At 41.0% G+C, this 25,405-nt stretch overlaps 1 protein-coding gene across 1 annotated transcript; it reads left to right on the forward strand.

Moving 5' to 3' along the window:
- The first annotated feature begins 8,603 nt into the window (after positions 1-8,603).
- On the forward strand, positions 8,604-19,874 carry Mmp12 (matrix metallopeptidase 12). The gene is made up of 10 exons (XM_027415185.2): positions 8,604-8,762; positions 9,882-10,129; positions 11,765-11,913; positions 12,056-12,181; positions 14,817-14,978; positions 15,355-15,481; positions 16,556-16,686; positions 17,074-17,233; positions 18,817-18,920; positions 19,429-19,874. Exons 1-10 carry the CDS (start codon positions 8,682-8,684, stop codon positions 19,533-19,535), a joined length of 1,395 nt encoding a protein of 464 aa, XP_027270986.1. The 5' UTR covers positions 8,604-8,681; the 3' UTR covers positions 19,536-19,874.
- The last annotated feature ends 5,531 nt before the right edge of the window (positions 19,875-25,405 follow it).

The raw sequence follows: 25,405 nt of genomic DNA on the forward strand, positions 1-25,405 counted from the left end.
AAACAGATGTTCTGAGGTGAGCTGTGAGTAGCACTGGCTTGCCCCTCCTAAATTACTTTCCCTAGAGTTTCCCAGTCTCCGAGGCTTGGCATCCAAGGTAATCTGGCCAGACTTCAGGAAGGAATATTTGCATGATCAACCGTTCTGAAGCCAAGGAAGTTTTCCTCTCTCGATGGTCTTGGTCATCTTCACTTTTCAGTGCCTTCTTCACTCTCATGAGCCCCGGCAGGAGGCTGCCCTTCAAGCTGCTTACTTCATCACCTTAGAGATGGGCATTTTTAATATGCAAAGTAACTGTCTCATCAAACTGTCATCTTGAAGAAGAAAACATTTATCATTTAAAGGGATGTATTGCTTAACCTCAAAAGATTCTTGCCCTCAAATGAGAAACTGTCATATGATGTTAAGGTCCCAGCTTTTGTCGAACAGGACATCTGGCTGTATCTTCCCGGATGCCTTGTGGTCTTGAGCCTCCAGGGTAGAGTAAGAAAGGGGAGCAGATGCAGGAGAGGCTGACCATCTGCCTCAGTATCTTGAGTTTGCTTCTTTAAAGTTGCTACAGAACAGTGGTGCTCAAAGGGACTTCTGGATTCTTGCCTGTCAGTGTGGAGACACAGTACCATGTTTGTCCTTGTTTGCTTGTTTTGAGACAGGATCTCGTGTAGCTTGTTATAATTTTGAACTTCCAATCCTCCTGCCCCCACCTCCCAAGTGATAGAGTTATAGGCATATGCTACCAAACTCTATAGAATACTCTTTCTACCCTGTGGAAGTAGGGACAGGAGCATGGGAGGGAGCTCCCCTTGGTTGCAGTTCAGACTTGATTTCTGTTTTTGCATCTATCATTGGCCTAACAAACAGGTATAAAATGTGTAGAGAAGGAATCAGAGAAATTTATATTTTTTATTTTATTATTATTATTATTATTATTATTATTATTATTATTATTATTATTATTTGGTTTTTCGAGACAGGGTTTCTCTGTGTAGCTTTGGAGCCTATCCTGGCACTCACTCTGGAGACCAGGCTGGCCTCGAACTCACAGAGATCCGCCTGTCTCTGCCTCCCGAGTGCTGGGATTAAAGGTGTGTGCCACCAACACCCGGCTTCAGAGAAATTTATGTAAAGGAATTCTGTTCTACAGAATAAAGCATGAGAGACCTCCTTCCCCATTATACACATATGTGTGTGCACACAGTTGCACGACGATGTAAACAAGGAGGGAAATTTGGATTATAATTAGTTGATGGAGAGGAATTTCCTTTTCCTACCTAACGAAGGGATAGAAGGAAAAAGAGGATGCATACAGAACAAGAACAAACTGCCAAAGGATCTATTCTGTTGCAAATGGAAGGTGTCTTTTGTAAGAATCACACATGCATTGTGAATCTAGGCATATGAAAGAGCAGCATGTGATGAGTACAAGGGTGGGGGTCTTGCACTCAATAGCAACTGCATTTGGTTCTTTTTCTTCTTTTGTAGTGCAATTATTTCACGGATGGCATGCATTGTTTAAATAATCAGAGAAAATATTTAAATTTTTATAATGAAGAAAAGAAAAATAGACCTATAGTTCGGGTGGCATTTCATATTCTCCCATGCACAGTTCTAATTACTCAGAAAAGAGACATGGAAACATATAAACTGCAGCTTCTGTTATTTCTCCTTGTGTCATTTGTCCTTTGTGTGGACCCAGTGAGGACATGGCATCACCAGGTAGACGCTGAGAGGAGTGACTCTGTGGAGCTCTGTGAACAAAGTTAGAAAGTCAGTGTTTATGGTCATAGATGTTCATGTACAGAGCAGAGACTGCTAGCTGCTCCAATGGGGCTTGCAGACCCAACAAGGAGGTCATGAGGTGAGATCTCATGGGAGTTAGCGTGCTGGAACCCAGAGCACAGGCTCTACTTGGGTGGATGGAAGATAGGATCACTCTCCAGAAGCAGAAGAGAACGTGAGGAGAGACACGAAGTGCCCCGCGAATTTCCTTGAATTATGTATGTCTAGGATAATATCTAGGATTTATCTAGGATAAAATCTTAAACATTGTCACCGTGGTGAGGTAGTTTGCAATTATAAATGGACTCCAGCATGACTCACCATCCTCTAAAGAACTCATTAATCACCTCACTAACTCTCGCTGTTGAGAAGAGGGAAGTTCTTGACTCTCAGAGTGGATCTTCTAGAGCTGACTTGGGTTGGAAAATCCCAAAAGATTTGCTGTTCCTCATGAAACTAAGATATGAAACCTGAGCTCATGAAAAGGCTTGTACTAAGTAAGGAAGGGCCTCTCTGTGTTATCTGTGTTTATCTGAGGTGAGTGAGGTAACCAATGGAGGCAGAGACAACTCTCTTCTATGGTAGCCCAGCTCCAGAGCTTTCATTCTCAGTCTCCATTTGTGTTTCTTTTCTCTATTTCCTCCCTTCTCCTTCTTGAATCCATGCCTCCCACCCCCACCCCCATCCTCAGCATAGCCTGTGTGCTTTCTCTTCTGTGGGACCTGCATGGTCTAGTTCTGATCAAGACAGTAGCAAAGACAGACAAGCTGAGACAATGGAGGCTGCCAGTGAAGAACAGTCATTCAACACCATTTCCCTCCTCAACTATCCACAGTGTGCCTGGAGTTTGCAAGTTTCTACAGATTTCAGTAGAAGGTGGCCCAGTAGCACACTGAAGCTATGATTGTGAATGAGTTCCTGGCCCACATCCAAGGAGCCATTGGATAATACCTTGAAGAAGGATTTGTCCAAGGTCATCCGAGGACAGCAGAGGTCCCTGAAAGTCCAGGTTTGCTTGGGAAGGCATGGCTCAAGGTTTGGGCTGAATGGTGTGCATTTTATAACTTTAGCTTAGGTCCCTCATGTATACAGTTTGAATATGTACATGGAAAAAGGATCCCATGGTCTGGATTCCTGTGCTGTTTCATTGATGTCACATGTATGGAGTTTTTTGTTCTGTTTTTTTTTTTCCAGTTTATTTAAAGTCAAACATGTATTTATTAACTGTCTTGTGGTACTATTCCTTTTTCTCTTTCATGTCTACAGAATGACCTACCATTATATAAATAAATCACAATCACTTAAATTGAAGACACATACACTTTCTTGAGTTTTTCTGCTCCACCAGCCTGCATGGCTTTTCTGTTTCCATGGCTGCTGCCCTCTGGGAATGCTTTGCTTCAAGAATGCTGACTTCAATGGACCCATGAATCTCACTGTCTCACTGACTCCTGTGGCCATTCCTCTGTTTGGTCTCCACATCCTTGGGTCCCAAAGGGAGGTGCTTCCTCAGTTCTTCATGGTATCAGAACCCACAGCCTCTCCTGCAGCCTCTTGTGTTGGTTTAGTTTAGGAGGAATCTTGTCTTTCCCTCTTTCCATGTCTCCCTCTCTCCTCTGTTCTTCCTTCTCTCCCTGCTGTCCTCCTCTCTTGCTTCTTTCATTCTCTCTTCTTTACCACACTGGCATTGAACCCAGGGTCTTGTACATTTTAGGGAAGTGCTCTGCACTGAGTCATACCCCCAGTTCCTAAAAAATCACCTCTTCTCTTGAATGTAGATTGAACATCATTAAATTTGGGCTCCTGGAAAGAAGTCAGACTGTAAACAGCATGTTTGCCATCACAATGCTAAAGTAAGACATAAAAAACCAACTAGCTGCTTGAGGGGGCTTGCAGGAAAGGAGAGAAATACATGAAAAAATAACTTGAGAATTTAAAACCCACTTCAGCTCATTCTTATGGAGAACTGTGCAGACTACTTCTGACTCATCCTCTTCTCTCTAGCCATTGGTTTGTTATTTTCTGAGTCCACTGACCAGCAGTTATTGTCAGTCAGTCCCTCCTGAGAAGAGTGATATTCTTTAACAGAATAACCCAGATTTCCCAGCATCATAGATATTGTCTCAAAACTTTGTTATTCCCTAGAGAGATTCCCATTAAAAAAGTGGTTTTACCTTCCCAGCAACGTAGCCTAACAGGCATCCTCAAGAGGACAATGTCATTTCCAGTCAGGTAAAAACTGGTCATCAGAGGCAAAGCTATTCAGCTCATTCTACACATTCTCCTAAAGGAGAGATATGTTCAACCAATGAACAGATAGATAGCACATCTCTGGTTCTAAATGGTACAGAGCAATAACTAGAATGTCTAAAATGTCATTTATGAAAAGTGTTAATAAATGTGGAGAAGCACTGTTCCAGATGTAACAAGAGGAAGAAATGGTCAGGCACGGTGCTAACTAGTGTCTTGTATTCTCTTGTCTAACCTTCACAGTAGTCATGCATAGACAGGGAAACTGACCTTAAATAACTCAAGAGAACCACATAGCTCGTAGGTGACATAGATGAGGTTTGAGACCAGGTCTGTTTCCATTAAACCTGGTTCCAGAGTCAGTCAGGTCACACATTTGAGTCAGAGATTACTGCCTCATGTATTCACCTTGTTACTGGAGAAGAAGAATAAACACACCCATGGATTGAACCTAGGTTTAATGTGGACATAATGAGTGCTCTCTCCCTGAATTACAACTCCAGTCCTAGAATGGGGGGGGGATCTCTCCAACACCAGACACATCCATGTATCACCACATCTCAGTCCTTGTGATCACTACTTCCAGCTGTATTTTGTCTCTTAGCTTACATCTTTGTGCAAGGGAGCCATTTGCTGGGGGAAAGGATGCGTAGTGCTCTCTGTGTCTTTCCACGTCTTCCTTCCATTTCCCTTCTCTGAGCTACAACATTGTGCGAGTTATTGTTCCTCAACTCCACACATTCAAGATTTTTGCCAACACTCTAACTTCCTGGGTGGGAATACTGTCTTCGAGATAGAGAGCTTTCTGGTGCAGTCTTGGGAGGAGCCCCTGTACAGAAGGCAGTAGAGTGTGCCTTTGAAGTGCCAGTTATGCTCAATTCTCTTGAGCAGCAGGTCGATGTCCAGTCCATTTGGTCAGGAGTCACACCCAGTGCCAACAGCCACTGTCTCCTGGAGAGGGCTGCTTCTCCTGGAGCTGCATCCAGCACAGGCAGTCACTGACTCCAGGAGGGTGGTGCTTCTTGTTAGTGGTAAATGTGCTTATGGTTGAGACAGGGGCCAACAGAGGAACTCAGCAAGAGTCTGGCTTTCCTAAATATTACTCAAGACTTTTCTGTAAAAGAAGGCTTTACATAATTGTATTTAACTTGTGATTTTGAAGAGCCTTTCTCCATTGCAGGGAAAGAAAAATGGATAGAGAAGGATGGAGGAGTAACAAGCAGCACACAGTGAGGAGACCCCAGAATGCCTCCAGGAGCAACTCACTTCATTTTCCAAGACTCCTATCTCTTTATCCATTATTGCAGGAAATTCAAGCAATTGAAGTTTTCTTCCTGCATGAGCAAGCCAGTGGTGTGTGAAAGGTCAGTGAAAGCATGCATTTCTTTGTGCATTTTTGGAGCATAGCTCCTTCCTGGTCCTTCCTGGAAACCAGTTTGCCTCTGGATTCCCGGGGAATGGCACTACAAATGGTTTTGGGTATCATTGATACACTCAACTGTCCTGATGTCTGTCTGAGGATGCAGCAATGTCTAAATTCTTGTACTTTTGGAGACTTTATGTTATAAAATATGCCTTCTACTTAAGGAAATTCTGATGAGTACCCATCATTTTGTGTATGAAGAACTCAGGCAGTGGCTGGTTTCTGCATTTCCATAAAGGTGCTGTTTGTGTTGAGCATCATTGAAGGGCATTTGATTCTCAATCCCCATGGTGGCTCTTCTGGGATCCTCAGCTTTAAATCAGGACCTGGGTCAGGAGCTTCCTGTAGTTCTTTCTGTAAAGAGAGCTGAGCAGTAGTCAATCTTCCTCTTCATTCTCATTACCAACTTAAAAAAAAAATTACCTTACATGGGAGTGCAGAAAGAAAGCATGAAGGAATATTGCAATCATGGAATTGTGTGTGTGTGTGTGTGTGTGTGTGTGTGTGTGTGTGTGTGTGTAAAAGAGAGAGAGAGAGAGAGAGAGAGAGAGAGAGAGAGAGAGAGAGAGAGAGAGAATTATGCATAAGTATTAGTTTTACACATTTCCCCTTCCCTCCTCCTTGCTAATTCCTCCGTGTCCCCATCACTCCCTCTCAAATTTATGACCTGTTCTTTAATTTTATACACACACACACACACACACACACACACACACACACACACACGGAGAGAGAGAGAGAGAGAGAGAGAGAGAGAGAGAGAGAGAGAGAGAGAGAGAGAGAGAGAGATTTTACTGAGTCCATTTAGCATACAGTTTTGCTTCTGTGTGTATGTTTTAGGGGGCTGTTTTGTTTTGTTTTTAGAGACTGGGTTCTCTGTGTAGCTTTTGCAGTCAGTCCTGGAACTCATTCTGTAGACCAGGCTGGCCTCAAACCCATGGAGATCTGCCTGCCTCTGCCTCCTGAGTGCTAGGATTAAAGTTGTGCTCCACCATAACCCAGCCTCTGTATGTTTCTAAGGCTGATCACTTGGAGTTGGATAAGATATCAAGGGGGCTTATCCGCTTAGCCCCAGAAAAAAACTGATTCTTTTTCTCTCAGCCACCATTGACTGCTTGTAGCTTTCATTCAGGAGCCTTGTAATATGCACCCCATCCATGTTGACAAGTTAACTGGTATTGCAATTACACAGGCCTTGCTTAAGTGAGCGTATTGTTGAATTTTCATGGGTGCAACATCCCTGTCATATCTAGAAGACACTATCTCACATCAGGGTCCTGGACCTTTGTTGCTTGTAATCCTTTCACCACCTCTTCTCTGATTTTCTCTGAGCTGTACGTGTAGGGTTGCATTGTAGGTGACCTTTAAGCTGTGCCAGGCCATTGGCTCACTACTTTTCCCTATTATTTATAACCATCCCTGGTGTAGAAACAATTTTTACTTCAACTTTACAAGTGGAAAACTCATCTTGAAGGTCATAAAACACCAGACTAAGATCCTTAATCAGGTCAGCTTTAGTCTAGGAATTAACTTGACAACCTCGGAAGTGCCTGTAGCTACCCATGTAGTCTTTCTCTCCTTACACTTGACTAATTTGGAGCAACTGGTGAGTTGAGACACAAGAGAACCAAAACGTGTTCACCTACTCTCATTTCTGTTTAGGGCACTCTCACTTCTTAGTATCTCTGTTATCCTCTTGCGTCTTGCATCCTACATGCACGAGAAATTTCCTGCAAATCTTCCAAGAACTGAATTCTGTCTTGCTGTGGATGAGACCAGTTCTTGCTTTCAGTGGATCAGGAACACACCCTCCTGGTAGTGATTGCTCCCACCTGTGAGGTTCATTTCCAATGTCCTTAATGTTCTCCAACCAGACTCAGTGGTACTGAGTGTCTACTACCCTCAAGGTACTTTTCAGCACCAGGAATACACAACAAACAGACAAACAAAAAACCTCCATTTTCCCACTTTGTAGCCCAACCCAGTTCTGTTCCTCTTACGATTATTGAGTTAGATTCGGTATTTGAAAGGATTTCCTTACAATGTTCAACACATGATCATTCTCTTTCTGAACCCTTGAGCTTCTTCTGCTTTCCAATTCAATGCTTGATAATCCCTGTTAAGGACAAAGGGAATTGACTGGGTAACAGTGGGGAACTTCCTGTCACTAGAGTGCTTAACTCACTGTCTCATTTAATTGTCACAATAGCATAAGTAGGTTAAAGCATATTGTCCCCATTCCAAGTGGGTCACCTAGAAATCAAGCCACAGAATATGAAAGAGGTAGGGTAAGGATACGGGATAGTGTGGTGGCAGGGGTGGGAGTGTGTGTTCCTTCTCTTCCTGTCTGAAACTTCTAAAATCGTTAGAAAAGGGGAACAAAGGAGAACAAAGCATAGGACACATGTGTATGAAGAAGCCATACTGGATCTGTTGTTTTGCATGATAACCGAAACATCAATATTCATTCATTTGTTTATTATATATGTCTCTCTGTGTGCATGCATGCCATAATAGGCTTGTGAAGGCTAGCGGACAACTTCCAAACATGTGTCCTCACCTTCCACTCACTATGTGGGTTCCTGGAGATCCAACTCAGGTCATGAAGTTTTGGAGGAAGTATCTTTGTCTGCTAAATCATCTAATAGGCCCCTAAAATTCATTAAAATTAACATTAGGAAGTAGCCAGCATGTCCCATCTCAGAGAGATTGGAGAGAGTAGCCCACTTGTACACCCATACCCTAGACTATTCATCTAGAAGATGCTTGTGATGGGATTAAAGGGGTTAGACAGAGTTCTGTCCACACAGCATATTCTAGCAAAAGTATTTTCTCCACACATTCTTTTAAAATCTCCTTTAAAGCACTTCTTCTGTAATGAGTATAAGGAAAGCATTGTAAGGAGAATGGACAACACCAAGCTTTCCAAAACTCTACTGGCAGAGTTTTGGTAGATTTGTTGTTGTGTCTTACCTATGCTTATAAGTAAGTAGAAGCTCAGGCTCACTGGTCATTTTGAAGAAATACTCTAGACATGATTAGGTGAGTGATGACTTGTATGGCACTTTGACCCACTGTCCATTCACATGCTTCTGAAGTACAGTAAGAGATGATATCAACTGTGAGTCACTCAGAGGATTTCACGTTCACAGATCCGGACTAAAGTGTTATATAAAGCGGACTTTAAGGGAACTTAGAGAGCAGAGCTCTGCTGAGAGATCTGGTCACAATGAAGTTCCTCATGCTCCTCGTGGTCTTGCAGGTGTCTGCCTGTGGGGCCATTCCTATAAATGAAACCGAATTTGCTGAAGTGAGTATGACAGGGCTGAACTGGCCTAGCCTGTGTCTTTAATATCTACTGAATTTGTAAGTTTTATTTTGAACAGTATGATTTGATTGGAAAAATCAGCATAGGTAGCTGTTTTCTTTTCAGCATGTTTGGTTTTCCATCGAGGAATATCCAAATGAAGTTATGATTTTGAAAGAATGTTATTAAATTGGTGAATAATTGTGCTATCTACAAAAACCTATGGGTAAATAGTTTAGCTCAATATAATTGAATTACATGTCTAATAGAGTGCTGTCTTTTGGTCTCCCACCCCCATTTTGTCTTTTATTTGTATTAGTAATTTAATGTCCATTAATAATGTGAGATTTGGACAAGGTGTAATTGATGTAATAGCTTCAAATTTTCATGATAGTTACAGCATTCTCCCTCCATGTTCATTTACCTCAGATATTTATTCATTTCATAAGTGTTTTTAAAATCTTACCTTTTCTAATTTAAAAGATGACCTCCTATTTTCTAAAATTACCTACATTCCTTTTTGAGAACGGGTCAGCTGTGTTGTCCTGTCTGGCCTTGAACTTGTGAACTCAGATGGCCCTTCTGTATTGTCCTCATCAGGAGCTGGCTCTATTTTCTAACATTATTTTTACTTTGAATTTATCCAAGTCTTCTGCTATGTCAAGATTTTTCCCAATGCTGGGGATCAAATCCAGATCTTCGAGCATGCTAGGCAAGTGTCCCATCACTAAGCTACCTTTGCCGGTTAAGTCAAGTTTTGATGCAACCTAAATGGCTTAAGCACCCTGAAAATAAAGATTTTGCCACTTACAATGTGTCCTTCTATAGTCAATGTTAAAATAGCTTCTAAAAACCCAGAAGCAAACCTGAAGACACAGAATAACAAGTAGTTTTCCACCGGTCTTTGGTGAGTCTGACTATGACATGTTTAAATAGCATAGGAAGTTAATTTTTTTCTTCCTTGTAGTTGGTGTCTAAATAGTAATAATGTAGGCTGTGATTGAAATACCTAGTTCAGGGAAATCATCATGTTGCTGGCCATGTTTGCAGGGCTCCCAACAGAACCCTGGCCGTGTACAGCATGTACAGTATAACTGAGTATGTTACTTGTGTTTTGTCCAGAGGTACTTGACAAAATTTTATGACCTTAAAGAGGACAGAATTCAAAAAACAAAATGGAAAGCCAAGAGAAACCTCCTTGAAGAAAAAATCCAGGAAATGCAGCAGTTCTTTGGGCTCAAAGCAACTGGGCAACTGGACAGCCAGACTCTGATGATAATGCACACACCTCGATGTGGAGTTCCTGATGTGGAGAATCTCAGAGAATTGCCGGGGATGCAAAAATGGACGAAGCATCACCTCACCTACAGGTAATGTTCGTATACACCCTAGTGAATTCTACTTTCCCATGGGTGTGGCTTCTAGAAACCTGAAACATTTAGCCACAACAAAGTTTTAAATCTAAGAGTAGCCTCTGTATGCTGTTAAGGTGATGGCTCAATGGAGAAAGTGCTTGTCATACGTGGGAGTCAGAGTTCAGATCCCAAGAGTCCATGGGAACACCATTACAGGCATGGTGGCTGTCTGTAATCCCAGCACATGGAAGGCAGAGATAAGAGATGCCTAGGGCAAGCTGGCTAGGGAGACTAGCAGAATCAAGGTCTCTGGTATGGTTGAGAGATTCTGCCTCAATAAATAAAGTGGAGCATGATTGAGAAGACACCTGAGTCTACTTCAGGGCTCTACATGCATGCATGCGCACACAACACACATACCTACCCAGGCACATCCCCCTACACACACAATTCATTATCTCTATAAGGACAGTTGTTCACTGAAGGAAGACTTGCAGTCATTCTCTTGTCAGTCAGTCCAGTGCAGAACAGAAAAACTGCAAGCAAACCAAACAAAACTGAATCGAATACAAATAAAAGACAGAAGTCTGCAGAATATTAAAGATGGACAAATGTGGAGTTTGGGCACAATGCCTATTTGTTTTTATGAAAGCAAATCCTCTTCTATGAGGTTTCAACTGAAGAATCGATAAAGAAAATGTGGTACATTTATACAACAGAGTACTACTCAGCTGTAAGAAACAATGATATACTAAAATTTACAGGCAAATGGACAGAACTAGAAAACAAACCATCCTAAGTGAGGTAACCCAAAACCTCACTCATAAGTGGACACCAGAAATAAAGCAAAAGATACCCAGCATACAATCTACAACCCCAGAGAAGCTTGAACCCTCTTCCAGAAACAGATGGAAGAAGATGAAGAAATCCACAACTAACCATTGAGCCAAGCTCAATTGAAGTGAGGGAGGAGCAAAAATATGAACAAAGAAGTCAAGACGATGATGGGGAAACCCACATAATCACCTGACCTGAGCTAGTGAGAGATCACTGACTCAGGGAACCTCCATAAGACCAAACTAGACTCTCTAAATATAGGTAACAATGGTGTGACTGGGACGATGTATGAGGTCAATGGCAGTGGGTGCAAGATCTAACACTAATGCACAAATTGACTTAGTGGAACCCATTCTATATGGAGAGAACCTTGCCCAGCCTAGACACAAGGGTGTGGGGATGGAGAGGTGCCTTGCTCCTGCCTCAACTAGATGATGGGACAGACTTCACAAACTTCCTAGGGAAGACCTTACCCTCTCCATGGAGCAGATGGGAGAAGGTGGGTTGTAGGGGGAGCAGGAGGAGAGGAGTGAGGGGGAACTGCGATTGGAATGTAAAAAATAAATTAATAAAAAAGAAAGTGAATCCTTCACAATAATTACTAGTAACTTATAAATAAGAAGAAATTAAATTACATTTTGATTGATAAAGGTTTTCCAAAGAAAAAAATGGTTTGAAGTTCAACATTTTTTTAACATGGACTGTCCGTACGTGGGGAAGTTCTTCTGGCAGGCGTGGGTGCAGAACTAAGAGACTAGAAGAGATGAAATTAACCAATAATGTCATGTTTGTTTCCCTCTTTCTCTAACACAGGATCTATAATTACACCCCTGACATGAAGCGTGAGGACGTTGACAGGGCATTTCAGAAAGCTTTTCGAGTCTGGAGTGATGTGACCCCGTTGAGATTCAGGAAGATTTATACAGGCCAGGCGGACATTATGATACTGTTTGCATCTGGAGGTACACAGCTTCACCTGTGTCATTTGTCAGGCTGTGTGACGGCATCATTCAACACACCCATGATGCCACCAAGTGTTGTGCTCTGTGATGGCATACCTTCTGACAGATGTAGCTGACTAATGACTTTCTTTGTTTTAAAAAGCTCATGGAGACTTCAGTGCTTTTGATGGCAGAGGTGGCACAATAGCACATGCTTTTTACCCTGGACCCGGTATCCAAGGAGACGCACATTTTGATGAGGCAGAGACCTGGAGTAAAGGTTCTCGAGGTAGGAGAGTTTTCTTTCTTTTTTTTAATGAAAACTAACCATAACTAAATTTAACATAGGCCCTGATCTTGAAAGAATACATTTTGATGAAATATTATAGTCTTAAATGTTAAATTTTGATTGTTTACCTCTAAATCAAATTTAAGATTTTATATATTTAGTCCAATGTTTCCTCATTGCAAACTGGGGTATTGGGTGTGATTACGTTAGTGATCCTATGAGCAAGTTCTGTACAGTAAACTCTTGGAAAGGGTTTTGCCAGTAAAATCTATAAACTTAAAAGCAAACGCTAATTCTGTGATTGATTGTATAGTGACAATTTCTTAGATTCATGATGACGTGGCAAGATATTTATAGAAAATTTACAGATCCCTATGGATAAGCTCTTAGGTAGTCTGGGAGCCTTGCTTGATCTTGGGATACCATTTTCAGAATGTCCAATCAATCAATTGGAACAGGAACTCACTATACCACTCAGATAATGGGGAATGAGGTTAACTTATTATTAATTTATTATTATTATTAGAGGCCATCCCTAGGAAAAGAAAATTTAAGCCATCATTTCAGTTGCTTTTCTAATATCTCTTGGAAGTTCTCAATTATACAGTTCATTCATGTGGAAAACATAGGGAGACATTCAAGAATGTGGTCTCTCTACCCTGAATCTCCCTTCTCTGACTGATTTTTCATATGATGTATAGCTATATTTTTACAAATAGAAAGGTAGACACATAGACTACTGCTTTGACACAGCTTTGATAAAGGCATTTTGAAGGCTGAAAGGTAGATCATGTATGATTTGGCACTTGCTGAACTACACGTTCTCAACCAAATATGGTCCATGTGTGAGATTTTCTCTAGGGTCATTTGGGGGCTGGTTGCAAGTTCTTCACCAAGTGACAATGCTTTGGAATTCTAATGGACCGTAGAAACGTAAATCAGTGCAGTTGCTCTCACCTGAGGAGAACAAGCAAAAGTCAGTAGCAAGTTTGTGTATGACTAGAACATGTACTATTGGCTCCTGACCTTCTCCCCCTGCCAAGACAGGGTTTCTCTGTGTAGCTTTGTAGACCAGGCTGGACTTGAACTCACAGAGATTCTCCTGACTCTGCCTTCCAAGTGCTGGGATTAAAGGTATGTGCCACCACCACCTGGCTATTCCTGGTCTTAATTTAAAAATTGATTTGACTTTATATTTTAAAAAGGGTGTTTTTGAAAATTCTATCTGTGTGGCCCAGGCTGACCTTGAACTCATGTTCCCCCTACACCATCTTTCTGAGTTGGGATATGGGCATATAGTACCATACCCAGTATTGATGTATTGTTTTGAACCAGTAATGAAGATTCTGATAGGTGCTTGATGAGTTTCTGTTACAGTGTTGAGTGACATTTTTGATTCAGAGACAAAAAGGACAAATCCTCCCCAGGAGCATGCAACTTAACAGAAAACCAGACAAACAGAAAGTCCCTGTTTGCAGATGAACATTGATGGGAGTTAATTTTACAAAACCTTATGAACTTGAATTTCTAGACTTATCCAATCCCCCTGTTTCAGTCTCCTGAGTGGCTTGGACAACAGACACATGCAATTGTCCCAGCTTTAAGAAAGAATTTGAAGCAATGTGAGCTATCAAACATACCTGTGATTTATGTTAGGAAGAATCATGCCAGAATGTTTCACTTATCTGGCAATGAGATGGTCCATAACTATAGACAATTTTGGCTCCAAAGGGACATTTTCAGTTAAAAACAGAAGTGGGGATTCATACTTCCACAGAGTGGTGCAACTAGAGATCTCTAAATATCTGTAATAGAGGATGGCTCTGGCAGTACTTACCTAGCCTATAATGACAACACTATTGAGGCTGAGAAAAGCTATTTGAAAGAGCTGGGAAACAAGCAAAGGAGCCTCAAACATCCCCTCTACTGTGTTAGATGTTGTATTATTTCCTTCCAAATGGCAAGGCAATGGGGTGGAAAGATGGCTCAGAGTGTACCTAGCTGGTAGAGGGCCCTCTTTCTAGTTCTATTCCCAGTACCCAGGTTGGACAGCTCACAACTGCCCAACTGTGGCCTCTGCAGGCACCTGCACTCACATGGCACAGCATAGTCACAGGGGGATGACATTCAGCCACTAAAGGATTGGCTCCCATCCCTTGAATGGAACTGGGTTTTCTGTAAAAAGGTCAGGCATAAGAAGATGAGCACCCTATTATCTCATTCATATTGAGACATGAGAAAAGTTAGTCTCACAAATGTTACAACAGAATGGTGGTTCCCAGTGGCTGAGGAGAAAGGGGCGATGGATGGGTGATGGCTGAGCCCTTGGTGCTAAGTCACAGTTAGGAGCATGGAGCCATAGTCTTGACACTGTGGTGCATCAATACAACTATAGACAATAGTAGTGTACTATTGATTTCAAAAGGCTGGAAAGAAAGGATTTTGAGTGCTTTCACCACAAAAAAGTGGTACATATTTGAAAAGATATATTTATCTTGTCTTGAACATTATGCAATGAGTGTAGCCATCAAAATATCACATAATATCCTGTAAACATGTACAATTTCATGTGTGAGTTAAATAAAAAGTGATAATCCATTTCACAGATTTATTCTTTTACCTCCTTGCTTCTCAGGCACAAACCTGTTCCTCGTTGCTGTTCATGAACTTGGCCATTCCTTGGGGCTGCGGCATTCCAACAATCCAAACTCAGTAATGTACCCTAGCTATAGTTATGTTAACCCCAACACATTCCGCCTTCCTGCTGATGACATACAAAGTATTCAGTCTCTCTATGGTAAGCTGAACCTCATAATTTGCCATACTATACCCTGTGTTCTTATGAATAATCTCATTTGTATATTTAGAAGATTTTAGTAATTTAAATGTCATGTGATAGGCTGCAAACACTATCGTAATTTCGCCTCATATTTGGAATGTGTTCTAACAATGGCATCACTGATCTGTTGATGGGGCCTCCGGAGAAAAGAAATTCAATTATTCTCATCTGTGATGCTGCCACTAAGTGGGACAAAGTCCTCAGGGCAGGCTTCTTATGAATTTCATTGGAAGCATGACTGTTTTGTATTTTCTTTTAAGAAACAGAATATTTAAAAAGAATAGCCTTTCCTCTTACAAAATTTCCCCAAATGAACATCAAAATGTATTTTCAGGATCCCCAGTGAAAAACCCACCCTTGAGAAATCCTGTCATTCCATCAGCAGCAACTATCTGTCAGCAAAGCTTGAGCTTTGATGCCGTCACAACAGTGGGAGACAAAATCCTTTTCTTTAAAGACAGGTATGGTCATTTTCATAGCTAATGAATGCTACAGGATATGTCGCTAAATCTGCTAGTTTTTTATTTGTTTGTTTTTTGTCAGAAGATATTTGAAAGGATGTAGATCAAATTTGTAAGGTAAATTTGTAGAACTTGATTCCCAAGTTTTAGAGAGATCTTAGATTTTTTTTTTTTAAATAGTGAATTGGTGTGATGCCATTTGTGTTGACTAGGAAGCTAGTGTGTGAAAAAAATTGCTTTGTAGTAGGAATCTGGCTGGGGAATTAAAAGACAGGAAGTGGAGAAGCCCAGGTAAAAATGATGAGGTCTCAGAGGTTGAGGAGATGGTTCGGTTGGCAAAGTATGCAGTGTTCAAAGAAAGCCTGATATTAGTCCCCAGCCCCACACAGAAATGCCCAGGGGCAGCTGCATGGACTAGGAATCCCAGTGCAGGGAAGGAGGGCAGGGTTGCTGGGGCTTGTGGAGTCTAACCCAGTCTAACTGAACCCAAAAATCCAGGCTCAATGAGAACATATGTCTCAAAAGATAGAGGGTGTGGAGTGATTGAGGAAGACACTTGTGGTCTCCACATACATGTTCACAAACACATATACATATACATGAAGACCTTCCCCCCAACACACACACACACACTCACGAACTCTTGAAGAAGATCATGTGTAGGCTTCCTTGTACGTGGAGAATTCCAGAATGACTCTAGTTTCTGTTTTGGAGCAGAGATGTAAACAGATGCTGGCTAGCAGGGAGAGCAGTGGGGAGGGCTAATGCGTGGGACAGAGGATGGATTCCTGCTTTTGAGATTATAAAACAGTAATTTCTTCAAAACCAGATAACCTTACAACCTTGTGAAGCCACACCAGAATCTTAGATCCCTGGAGTCCAGACCCTGGGTGTTTTTTTGGGGGGGGTTCCTATTTAAGTCAGGTTTTCTTTCAAGGTGCTCGCACACAGAAATCCCTGGAATAGAATGTGCAAGAAAAAAATACTGAATCATTTCACAAGTTCTCATTTGTGTTTTTGAAGAATACAAATCTACAGCAGTTTTTCACATTTATGAAATGCGTTTCCCACCAGGTTCGTCTGGTGGATGTTGCCTGGGAGTCCAGCCACCGTCACTTCAATTTCTTCCATGTGGCCAACCATCCCATCTGGTATTCAAGCTGCTTATGAAATCAAAGGCAGAAATCAACTCTTTCTTTTTAAAGGTAACTCCAATGCTTGGTTCTGCCACTGAGAACACTTTAAGGAGGAGAGAAGTAAAGGGAAGGGTATCAATTCTGTTATCAGAGATCTGATTGATAAGTTCTGGGATAGGTGTATAAAAGATGAGTCAATGGCACTTAACACATCCAAACCATAGAACCAGGGAGGTAAACCAATGATTGAGAACAAAAAAGACTGGGGTGACAATTTCTCAGTGACAGAGAACCTATTTACTATGGATGGAGTCTCAGGTTTGCCTCCCACCCCCAAGCACAAATAAAATAAAATTAATTTTAGAATTCTGCACAAGAGAGATGTTTTATAGTAAGTCAGTATTTGTATTATTCTTTGGTGTGATTTTGTTGTGTTCTTTGTCTTTGTCCTTATAGATGACAAGTACTGGTTAATAAACAACTTAGTAGCACAGCCACACTATCCCAGAAACATATCCTCTCTGGGCTTCCCTGCGTTTGTGAAAAACATTGATGCAGCCATCTTTGACCCATCTCATCATAAGGTCTACTTCTTCTCGGATAGACGATATTGGAGGTGAGGTCCAATGGCAGGCACTTTGTCCACAAAGATTTGAGAAGCAGGCACATCTTGGAATTTTCAAGAAGTCAGCTTTCGTTTGTTTGTTTGCTTTTTAATGATCATCTGCATATTTAAAATTTTTATTTTATTGGAGTTTTTGCCTACAGGCATGACTGTGTGAGGGCACTGGATACAGAAGGCAGCTTTTCTATGAAGGTTTCTAATTTCTTTGCCTAGGGATAGGCAGCAAGAGAACACAGGTCTGAAACAGTCACTATCGACCTGGTTCTTTACTCTGGGCCTTTGGTTTTTATTTAATTTCATTTTGGAGAGTGTTTGGACTCCAGGACTCCTTCTCATAACCAGTGGACCCAGAAGACAACATGAGTAGCCTGCCCTTTGTGTGACAAGAGAGCCACAAGGAAACCAGGGCCTGGTTATCTTACTCACCTAATGTTGAAAGAGGGAGGGATCATCCCTACGTTCTTCTGAAGAAAACAGTTTGCATACTTGGCATAAGACATTAACAGGTTATACTAAGATAATAAAGCCTCTATGTTTTCTTGAATACTTAAAATTCAATATCTAATTTCAACTGAATGCCATATATTTGTGACATGAATTGGTTTGACAACTTTAGCCTTGTTTGAGAAATAGGACTTGTGATTTCACCAAATAAGACTTTCTGAATAGGTGACAAACAGGTGCAGTTTATTGTAATCCAACATTCTTTATTTTGTTGTTATTGATGATTGATTGATTTTTCAAGACAGGGTTTCTCTGTGAAACAGTCTTGGCTGTCCTGGAACTCACTCTGCAGACCAGGCTAGCCTCAAACTTACAGAGATCTGCCTGCCTCTGCCTCCTGAGGGCTGGGATTAAAGCTGTGTATCACCACCACCCAGAGTAATCTAACATTCTTAGAAATTTGTCTGACTACTGGTTCCCCCTTTATACTTCCAACTGACAGGGGAATTCCTTTTCCTAAATTCCAGAGGGACAGTGTCAAGCAAACAATGGTTGGAGAACTAAACTGAATGAAAAATAAGACAACTATGTTTCAACTGTCATGTGGAAGTCTAAAGAAAAATTGACTCTTTTCACTCAGTGGTAAAAGAGACTTTATGGAAATACTAGGGCCCCCCCACTCTCCAGTGTGGACATGACTTGTTTTACTTTTAGTTTTTCTTTAACATGGATGTTCGAAACCCATTGGTTCCATGACTCTTAAGTACCCCTTCTCTTCACTGTGGGAAAAAATCATTGATATGTGTCTTGCTAGAAAAGATTTGCAAAAAATGGTGATAGACAACTAAGTCATTGGGCCACTGAGGAATGTCGCATATCAAGCCCTCTTCAATGCCAGGCTGTGTGGGAAGGGACTAAGCAGTGGGGAAAGCACTGTGAGAATGGAAAGAGATTTGACTAGAGTCAAGGTTCAAGTTTTGACCCTTGTAGTTACTTAGGGAAAACCAACCAACTGTTTATGTCTTTGCATTTTTCATCAGTACATTTAAAACTCTCTCAGGAAAGACCAACGTGGGCTTCATGTTATGAAGCCCATTTTCTCATTGTGTTCCTGCTGTTTCCTCCTACAGATACGATGTGAGGAAGCAGTCCATGGACCCTACTTATCCCAAACTTATTTCCTTGCACTTCTCAGGAATTAAGCCTAAAATTGATGCAGGCTTCTCTTTCAAAGGTAAATAGAGTGGGAAAATATTGGAAATCACATTTTAAAGTGTGATACCACAGACTGGGATCCAGGGTGGGTATAAGATGCTTGTGTTTGTGGTGTGAATATGTTCCACTTCAGCCTGAGCAAACTTGCCTATCAGTGTCACATAGCAACAATACAACCCACATTGTGTGAGATGAGCTGCATGACACGTTTAACAAGAATGGGAACCTCATTTTATTCCTTCTCCTCTCCTGTTGAGTGGACCAAGATTCAAAAACAAATTTGAGTTTTCTCTAGCCTTTTCCTCCTTCCAGATCACTGTATGCCTGACCTAGATCCTAGTCTTGAGACCTCCACCCAGAGAGTGACTTGCTCAGGGGGGAACATCAGAGCAGGGTGCACTGCCAAGGGTCCCCGATATTGACATCTCAGTCACACCTTTTGTAGTCTAGATAACCTATAAAATTAACTCTATGTTTTAAAGGAAGACACGATAAGAATTAAAGAATTGAATTTGTTTCCATTTTAGGACACTACTACTTCTTCCAAGGAGCCAATCAATTGGAATATGACCCCCTGTCGAATCGTGTCACCAAAAGGCTCAAAAGTACGAGCTGGTTTGTTTGTTTGAAATGATGCAGTTGAGGATCTTCGCTAGTTCTTCAGTTTAATAAGTATTTATCACATCTGCACTTTATGCTCATTATGCATATAATGTAACATGAGATAAGGTGAAGTGTACAGGCCACAGATAAATATTTACACCGAAAAATGCTTTGACAAAATTTATCCTCTTCTGGTAAGCTTTTTCACTTGACTCCTTTCTTACTTTTGAAAGCGGGTACCTGCCAAGTCTGCCAGGTTTCTTTCTAAGTTGTTTTCTAAGAACCTTCAAGTGCACCAATACGAATTACTTCCCTGTCTTTACTAATATTTAATGTGTATTATTTTGTCAAATAAAATGTAAAGAATTTAGCTTTTGATTTTTTTCTTTAAAAATTGTGTGTGTGTGTGTGTGTGTGTGTGTGTGTGTGTGTGTGTTGACTGCATGTAAGTATGTACACCACATGTGTGCAATGCTGGTAGAGGCCAGAAGAGAACATCAGATCCCTAGAAACTAAAGTTACAGATGGTTATGGGCAGACTTGTGGGCCTTGGGGATTGAACCTGGATCCTCAGGAAAAGCAGCTTGTGCTCTTAATGTCTGTGTCATCTCTCTGGTCCTGTTTTTTGTTTGTTTGTCTGTTTTTGTTTTTCTTACTATTTTTCTTGAGGAACAGAATGAATTTTGAAAAAACTCTGGCTTCTAAATAAAGTCTTTCTGTGACTGTATCAAAGAGTCAATAGAGACGTGATAGCTACAAAAATATTGAAGCTTGAAGTCCTTTTGATCAGTTGTATAAGGACACCTGTTTAATCCTATGACAAGAAAGCATCCTCTAGCCTGCACATGACCCCAAGAATAACTGCAGCATGTGACCACAAGACTTGAGAGGAGAGAGGATGAAATGGGATTTCCATTCTTGATAGATATGTTGTGTGGCTCATTGCACATCAGAGAGTGGGCTGTGCCATTGCTGTGGAGCCTTACAGGGTATTAAATCTATGACTCCTTAAAAATAGGAGGAAATATGAGTAGCACACACCTCTAAGTTTGTTGTGGAAGAAAAACACAACATGGTGATCCCCTCACACCTGTGTCATGGCCTTCTAGCAGTTTCCCGCATTGCCCTGACATTTAGGCCCCTATCCTCTGCATTGTGTGTGCTGTAGTGCTCTCATTTAAAGCTATGGATTTGGGAAATGTGTCCAATATTAAAACTGACTGATGTATTGACCCAGATACAGAAAGCCCTCCATAGCAGATGAACATCTGGTCATTTTTGAAGAGTGAAATGAACTGAAGGTGGAGAGATGTGGGGAAGGGGCCCTCCAGCTTTGATGTCTCTGACATTGTGAGTGATGATATTCACCATCAACTTGATGGGATCTGGGGTCATATAACAGACAGACACCTGAGGACTATCCAAAGAAGGTGGACTGTGGGAGGAATTCCCTCTTTCAGAGTGGTGGCGGGTTGACAGCATTAGAACACATCCATCATGGAAAGGGCAGCACTTTGTCCTTACAAGGATAGATGCTTGAATTCTGGTTATGAGTTTGTACTTCATGTACAGAAGCTTCTGCTCAAACTGTTGCCCAGGGACTTGCAGAACACCTTATCCACCGCCATGCCTTACTGCACTGCATTGTTTCTGACCAGGGAACTCATTGCACAGCCAAAGCAGAGTAGCAGTAGGCTCATGTTCATGTTCTTGGAATTCACTAGTCAGATCATATTCCACACAGTCCCGACACATTCAGCTTGATGGAACACTTGCTGTCTAGGCTGCTGTAAGCCTTTGATTATTTTCTAGATTTTTTTTCTTTTTGGTGTTAGAGATGAACCCAGGGCCATGTGTATGTTAAAAAAGCACTGTCCCTTTAAGCTATACCCTGCCTGTTAGGATTCTAAAAATGTTGACTTTGCCATTAACAGCTAGTTGTTGCTTTTCCGAAAAAGGTATTTTGGTTGACCTTATTCTATTACCCTAGGTGACATGGCTCTGAATTAATTTTAGTGTTGACAGCAAAAAGAGATTTAAAGCCCTAAATTGGTGCTCACAGTAACTGTCAAAATAGTTATTTTGAAAGCCATATTATTTATTTTTTATTTCAATTGTATTTATTAATACCATATAGTGATATGTGTATTATTTGTAATCTCTTAATTAATATAAATTAAAACCATCTATCATGCTTAGTTAGACAATATTTACTAATTTTAAAACATAGGTAGGACAAGTCCATCATCTCCCAAAGTACTTAAAATAATTTCACATTAGCATTTTCACATAAATTGCATTCTTATAAGAAGAGACTAAACACCCACAAATTGAAAAAAGATATTATTTTGGTCAGTATCTACAGATGTGATTTGAATAATCTTTAGTTCTTTAGTTCCACATTAAAGCTCTAATAAAATATGATCTTCAAATACCAATGGGGACTTAGGGAATGATTTTGACTTCCTTAATTCTAAAGTTCACAAAGTGTCTTCATAGGCCAAAGATACCAAACCCAAGTACACAAATTATAAGGTAGCTAGCTGATGGAGCTCCCTCGGTCATCAAGCTAATGTTTCCTATTGGCTTTTACATGCAATCAGCACTGAATGAGCTAGGGGCCCTCAGAGTTAAGTGCTGTTTGCTTTCTATGCTGCTGTCTGCTGACAATATTTTTCAACATAACAGTAAAATAGTGGTATTTTAGTAGAAAGCCTAACTCTACTGACTTAGTGACTTTATCAGCATGTTAGTCTTTCTAATCCAGGCAAACCCACAGTCAGATATTTAAAACACAGCTTTTTAATAAAAATGAAAATTTAATTTAACGACTACCAACAGACTTTTATGTTGAAACCTTTCATTTTGTCTCCTCCTTTGACATCCCAAGTGTCCAAGTTTAGGATTTCATTTTTAAGTACCCCGGGGTAATGAAGAATTCTCATTCAACTCTTAAGCTAAGTTCTAGTCAATGGCTACAAAAGCCATAATATTTATATTAAAATGCGCCTTAGCAGACTCAATAGCTAAAATATTTTCTTCACTCCCAGTTGGGCACATGTTTTCTGAGATAGTACAACAAATAAAAGCTCTTTAAAATCTTGCTGCCTTTATGGATAGAGAGGTGTTCATGGACCAACTGTGAGAACTTCTTTTCCTGGGTATAGTATAGTAATTTAAAATTTCTAACATAATCTTTATTGAAAAGATCTTTGCTGGCTGCATGTTCTTGGTTAGCATGACTATTCTCTTGGTTTTGAAGACATTGAGCATGTCTTCATGCTCCTATTTTTTACTTTTACAAAGCCTATAGTGCTTTAAAATGAGCTCTCTTTTGTTTTGTAAAAAAAAAAAACAGACATTTAAAAAATTTTGTTCCCTATTTTTGTGACTTGTCTTCTACTCTGAAAAAGTTCAGTAATTGTCTCCTTTGTAACAATTTTCTTAATCATTTGATCATATCCCTCTGAGACTCAAATAAAAAAAAAATCACTCATTCTTCATCATAGCCCTTTATTCTTTCAAGCACTCTTTTTAAATTTTTTTTATTAGTTCAAATTAGGAACAAGCTTGCTTCACATGTCAATCCCTTCTCCCTCTCGCTCACCTCCCTCCACAACTCCTCCTTCCCATCCCCTCCACCCCATCCATCTTTTCACTCCCCAGGCAGGGTAGGGCCCTAGATGGGGGCTCCCCAAAGTCCACCACATCATCCTGGGCCAGGCCTAGGCCCTCCCCCATGTGTCCAGCCGAGAGTGCATCCCTTCACGTGGGATGGGCTCTCAAAGTCCCTTCTTACACCAGGGAAAAATACTAATCCACTACCAGGGCCCCCCTAGAATGTAGAGGCCTCCTCATTGACATCCATGTTCAGGGGTCTGGATCAGTCCTGTACTGGCCTCCCAGACAGCAGTTGGGGTCCATGTGCTCCCCCTTGTTCAGGCCAGCTGTTTCTGTGGGTTTCACCAGCCTGGTACCAACCCTTTTGATCTTCATTCCTCCCTCTCTGCAGCTAGGTTCCAGAGTTCAGTTCAGTGTATATCTGTGGATGTCTGCCTCTGCTGCTTCCATCAGCCACTGCATGAGGGCTCTAGGATGGCATAAAAAGTAGTCATCAGTCTCATTATAGGGGAAGGGCATTTAGGTTATCCTCTCCACCATTGCCTAGATTGTCAGTTCGTGTCAACCTTGTAGGTCTCTGGAAATCTCCCTAGTGCCAGATCTCTCCTCGGACCTATAATGGCTCCCTCTAATATGGTATCTCTCATCCTGCTCTCCCCTATTCTTCCCCCAACTCAATATTTCTGCTCCCCCACTTCCTCCTCTCCTCTCCTCTTCTACTGCTCTCATTCTGGCAGCTCCCACTCTCTTACCCTCATGCTCCCAATTAGCACAGGAGTTCCTGCCCCTTCCCATTCCTGGGGTCCATGCATTTTTCCCTTAGTTTCCTTCTTATTTCCTAGTTTCTTTGGTGGAGAGGATTGTAGGATGGTAATCCTTTTCTCTATGTCTAAAATTCATATATGAGTGAGTACATACCATGTTTGTCTTTTTGTGACTGGGTTACCTCACTCAGGATGGTTTCTTCTAGTTCCATCCATTTGCCTACAAATTTCAAGATTCCATTGCTTTTTTCTGCTGGGTAGTACTCCATTGTATAAATGTACCACATTTTCTCTATCCATTTTTCGGTTGAGGGGCATCTAGGTTGTTTCCAGGTTCTGGCTATTACAAACAATGCTGCCATGAACATAATTGAACATATATTCTTGTTGTATGGACGTGCATTATTTGGGTATATGCCCAAGAGAGAAATTGCTGGGTCTTGAGGTAGACTAATTCCTATTTTTTCTGAGCCACAGCCATACTGATTTCCCAAGTGGTCTTACAAGTTTGCACTCCCACCAGCAATGGAGGAGTGTTCCTTTTTCTCCACATCCTCTCCAGCATAGATTGTCATTGGTGTTTTTTATTTTAACCATTCTGACAGGTGTGAGGTGGTATCTTCGAGTTGCTTTGAGTTGCATTTCTCTGCTGGCCGAGGATTTTGAGCACTTTCTTAAGTGTCTTTCAGCCATTTCAGATTCCTCTGTTGAGAATTCTCTATTTAGTTCTGCACCCCACTTTTTAATTTCATTGTTACGTGTTTTGGTGGGTAGCTTCTTGAGTTCATTGTATATTTTGGAAATCAGCCCTCTGTCAGATGTGGGGTTGGTGAAGATCTTTTCCCATTCTGTGGGCTGTCGTTTTGTCTTACTGACTATGTCCGTTGCCTTACAGAAGCTTCTCAGTTTCAGGAGGTCCCATTTATTAATTGCAGATCTCAATGTCTATGCTACTGGTGCAATGTTCAGGAAGCCAATTCTTTCAAGGGTATCTCCCACTTTCTCTTCTAGAAGATTCAATGTGGCTGAGATCTTTGATCCATTTGCACTTAAGTTTTGTGCATGACAGACATGGATATATCTGAAATCTTCTGCGTGTCTGAATTCAATTGTGCCAGCACCATTTGTTGAAGATGCTATCTTTCTTCCATTGTATAGATTTAACATCTTTGTCAAAAATAAGGTATTCACGGGTGTGTGGCTTAATAACATGGTTTTCAATTGGATTCCATTGGTCTATCTGTCTATTTTTGTGCCAATACCAAGCTGTTTTCAGAACTATGGCTCTATATAGATCTTGAAGTCAGGGATGGTGATGCCTCCAGAGGATCCTTTATTGTACAGAGTTGTTTTGGCTATCCTGGGTTTTTTGTTTGGTCTTTCATTGTCTGTGGAGTACTGTGTTGGAATTTTGATGGGGATTCCATTTAATTTGTAGATTACTTTTGGCAAGATTGCCATTTTTACTATGTTGATTCTAACTATCCAAGAGCATGGGAGATCTTTCCATTTTCTG

Source organism: Cricetulus griseus, chromosome 4, assembly GCF_003668045.3.
Source record: "Cricetulus griseus strain 17A/GY chromosome 4, alternate assembly CriGri-PICRH-1.0, whole genome shotgun sequence".
NCBI lineage: Eukaryota > Metazoa > Chordata > Mammalia > Rodentia > Cricetidae > Cricetulus > Cricetulus griseus.

Excerpts from the sequence above, each read along its gene's own strand:
- Mmp12 (XM_027415185.2), top strand. The coding sequence starts at position 8,682 with ATGAAGTTCCTCATGCTCCTCGTGGTCTTGCAGGTGTCTGCCTGTGGG. Across the intron at positions 8,763-9,881 it reads ATGAAACCGAATTTGCTGAA|AGGTACTTGACAAAATTTTA; the intron begins GTGAGTATGACA and ends TGTTTTGTCCAG. Across the intron at positions 17,234-18,816 it reads TCGGATAGACGATATTGGAG|ATACGATGTGAGGAAGCAGT; the intron begins GTGAGGTCCAAT and ends TTCCTCCTACAG.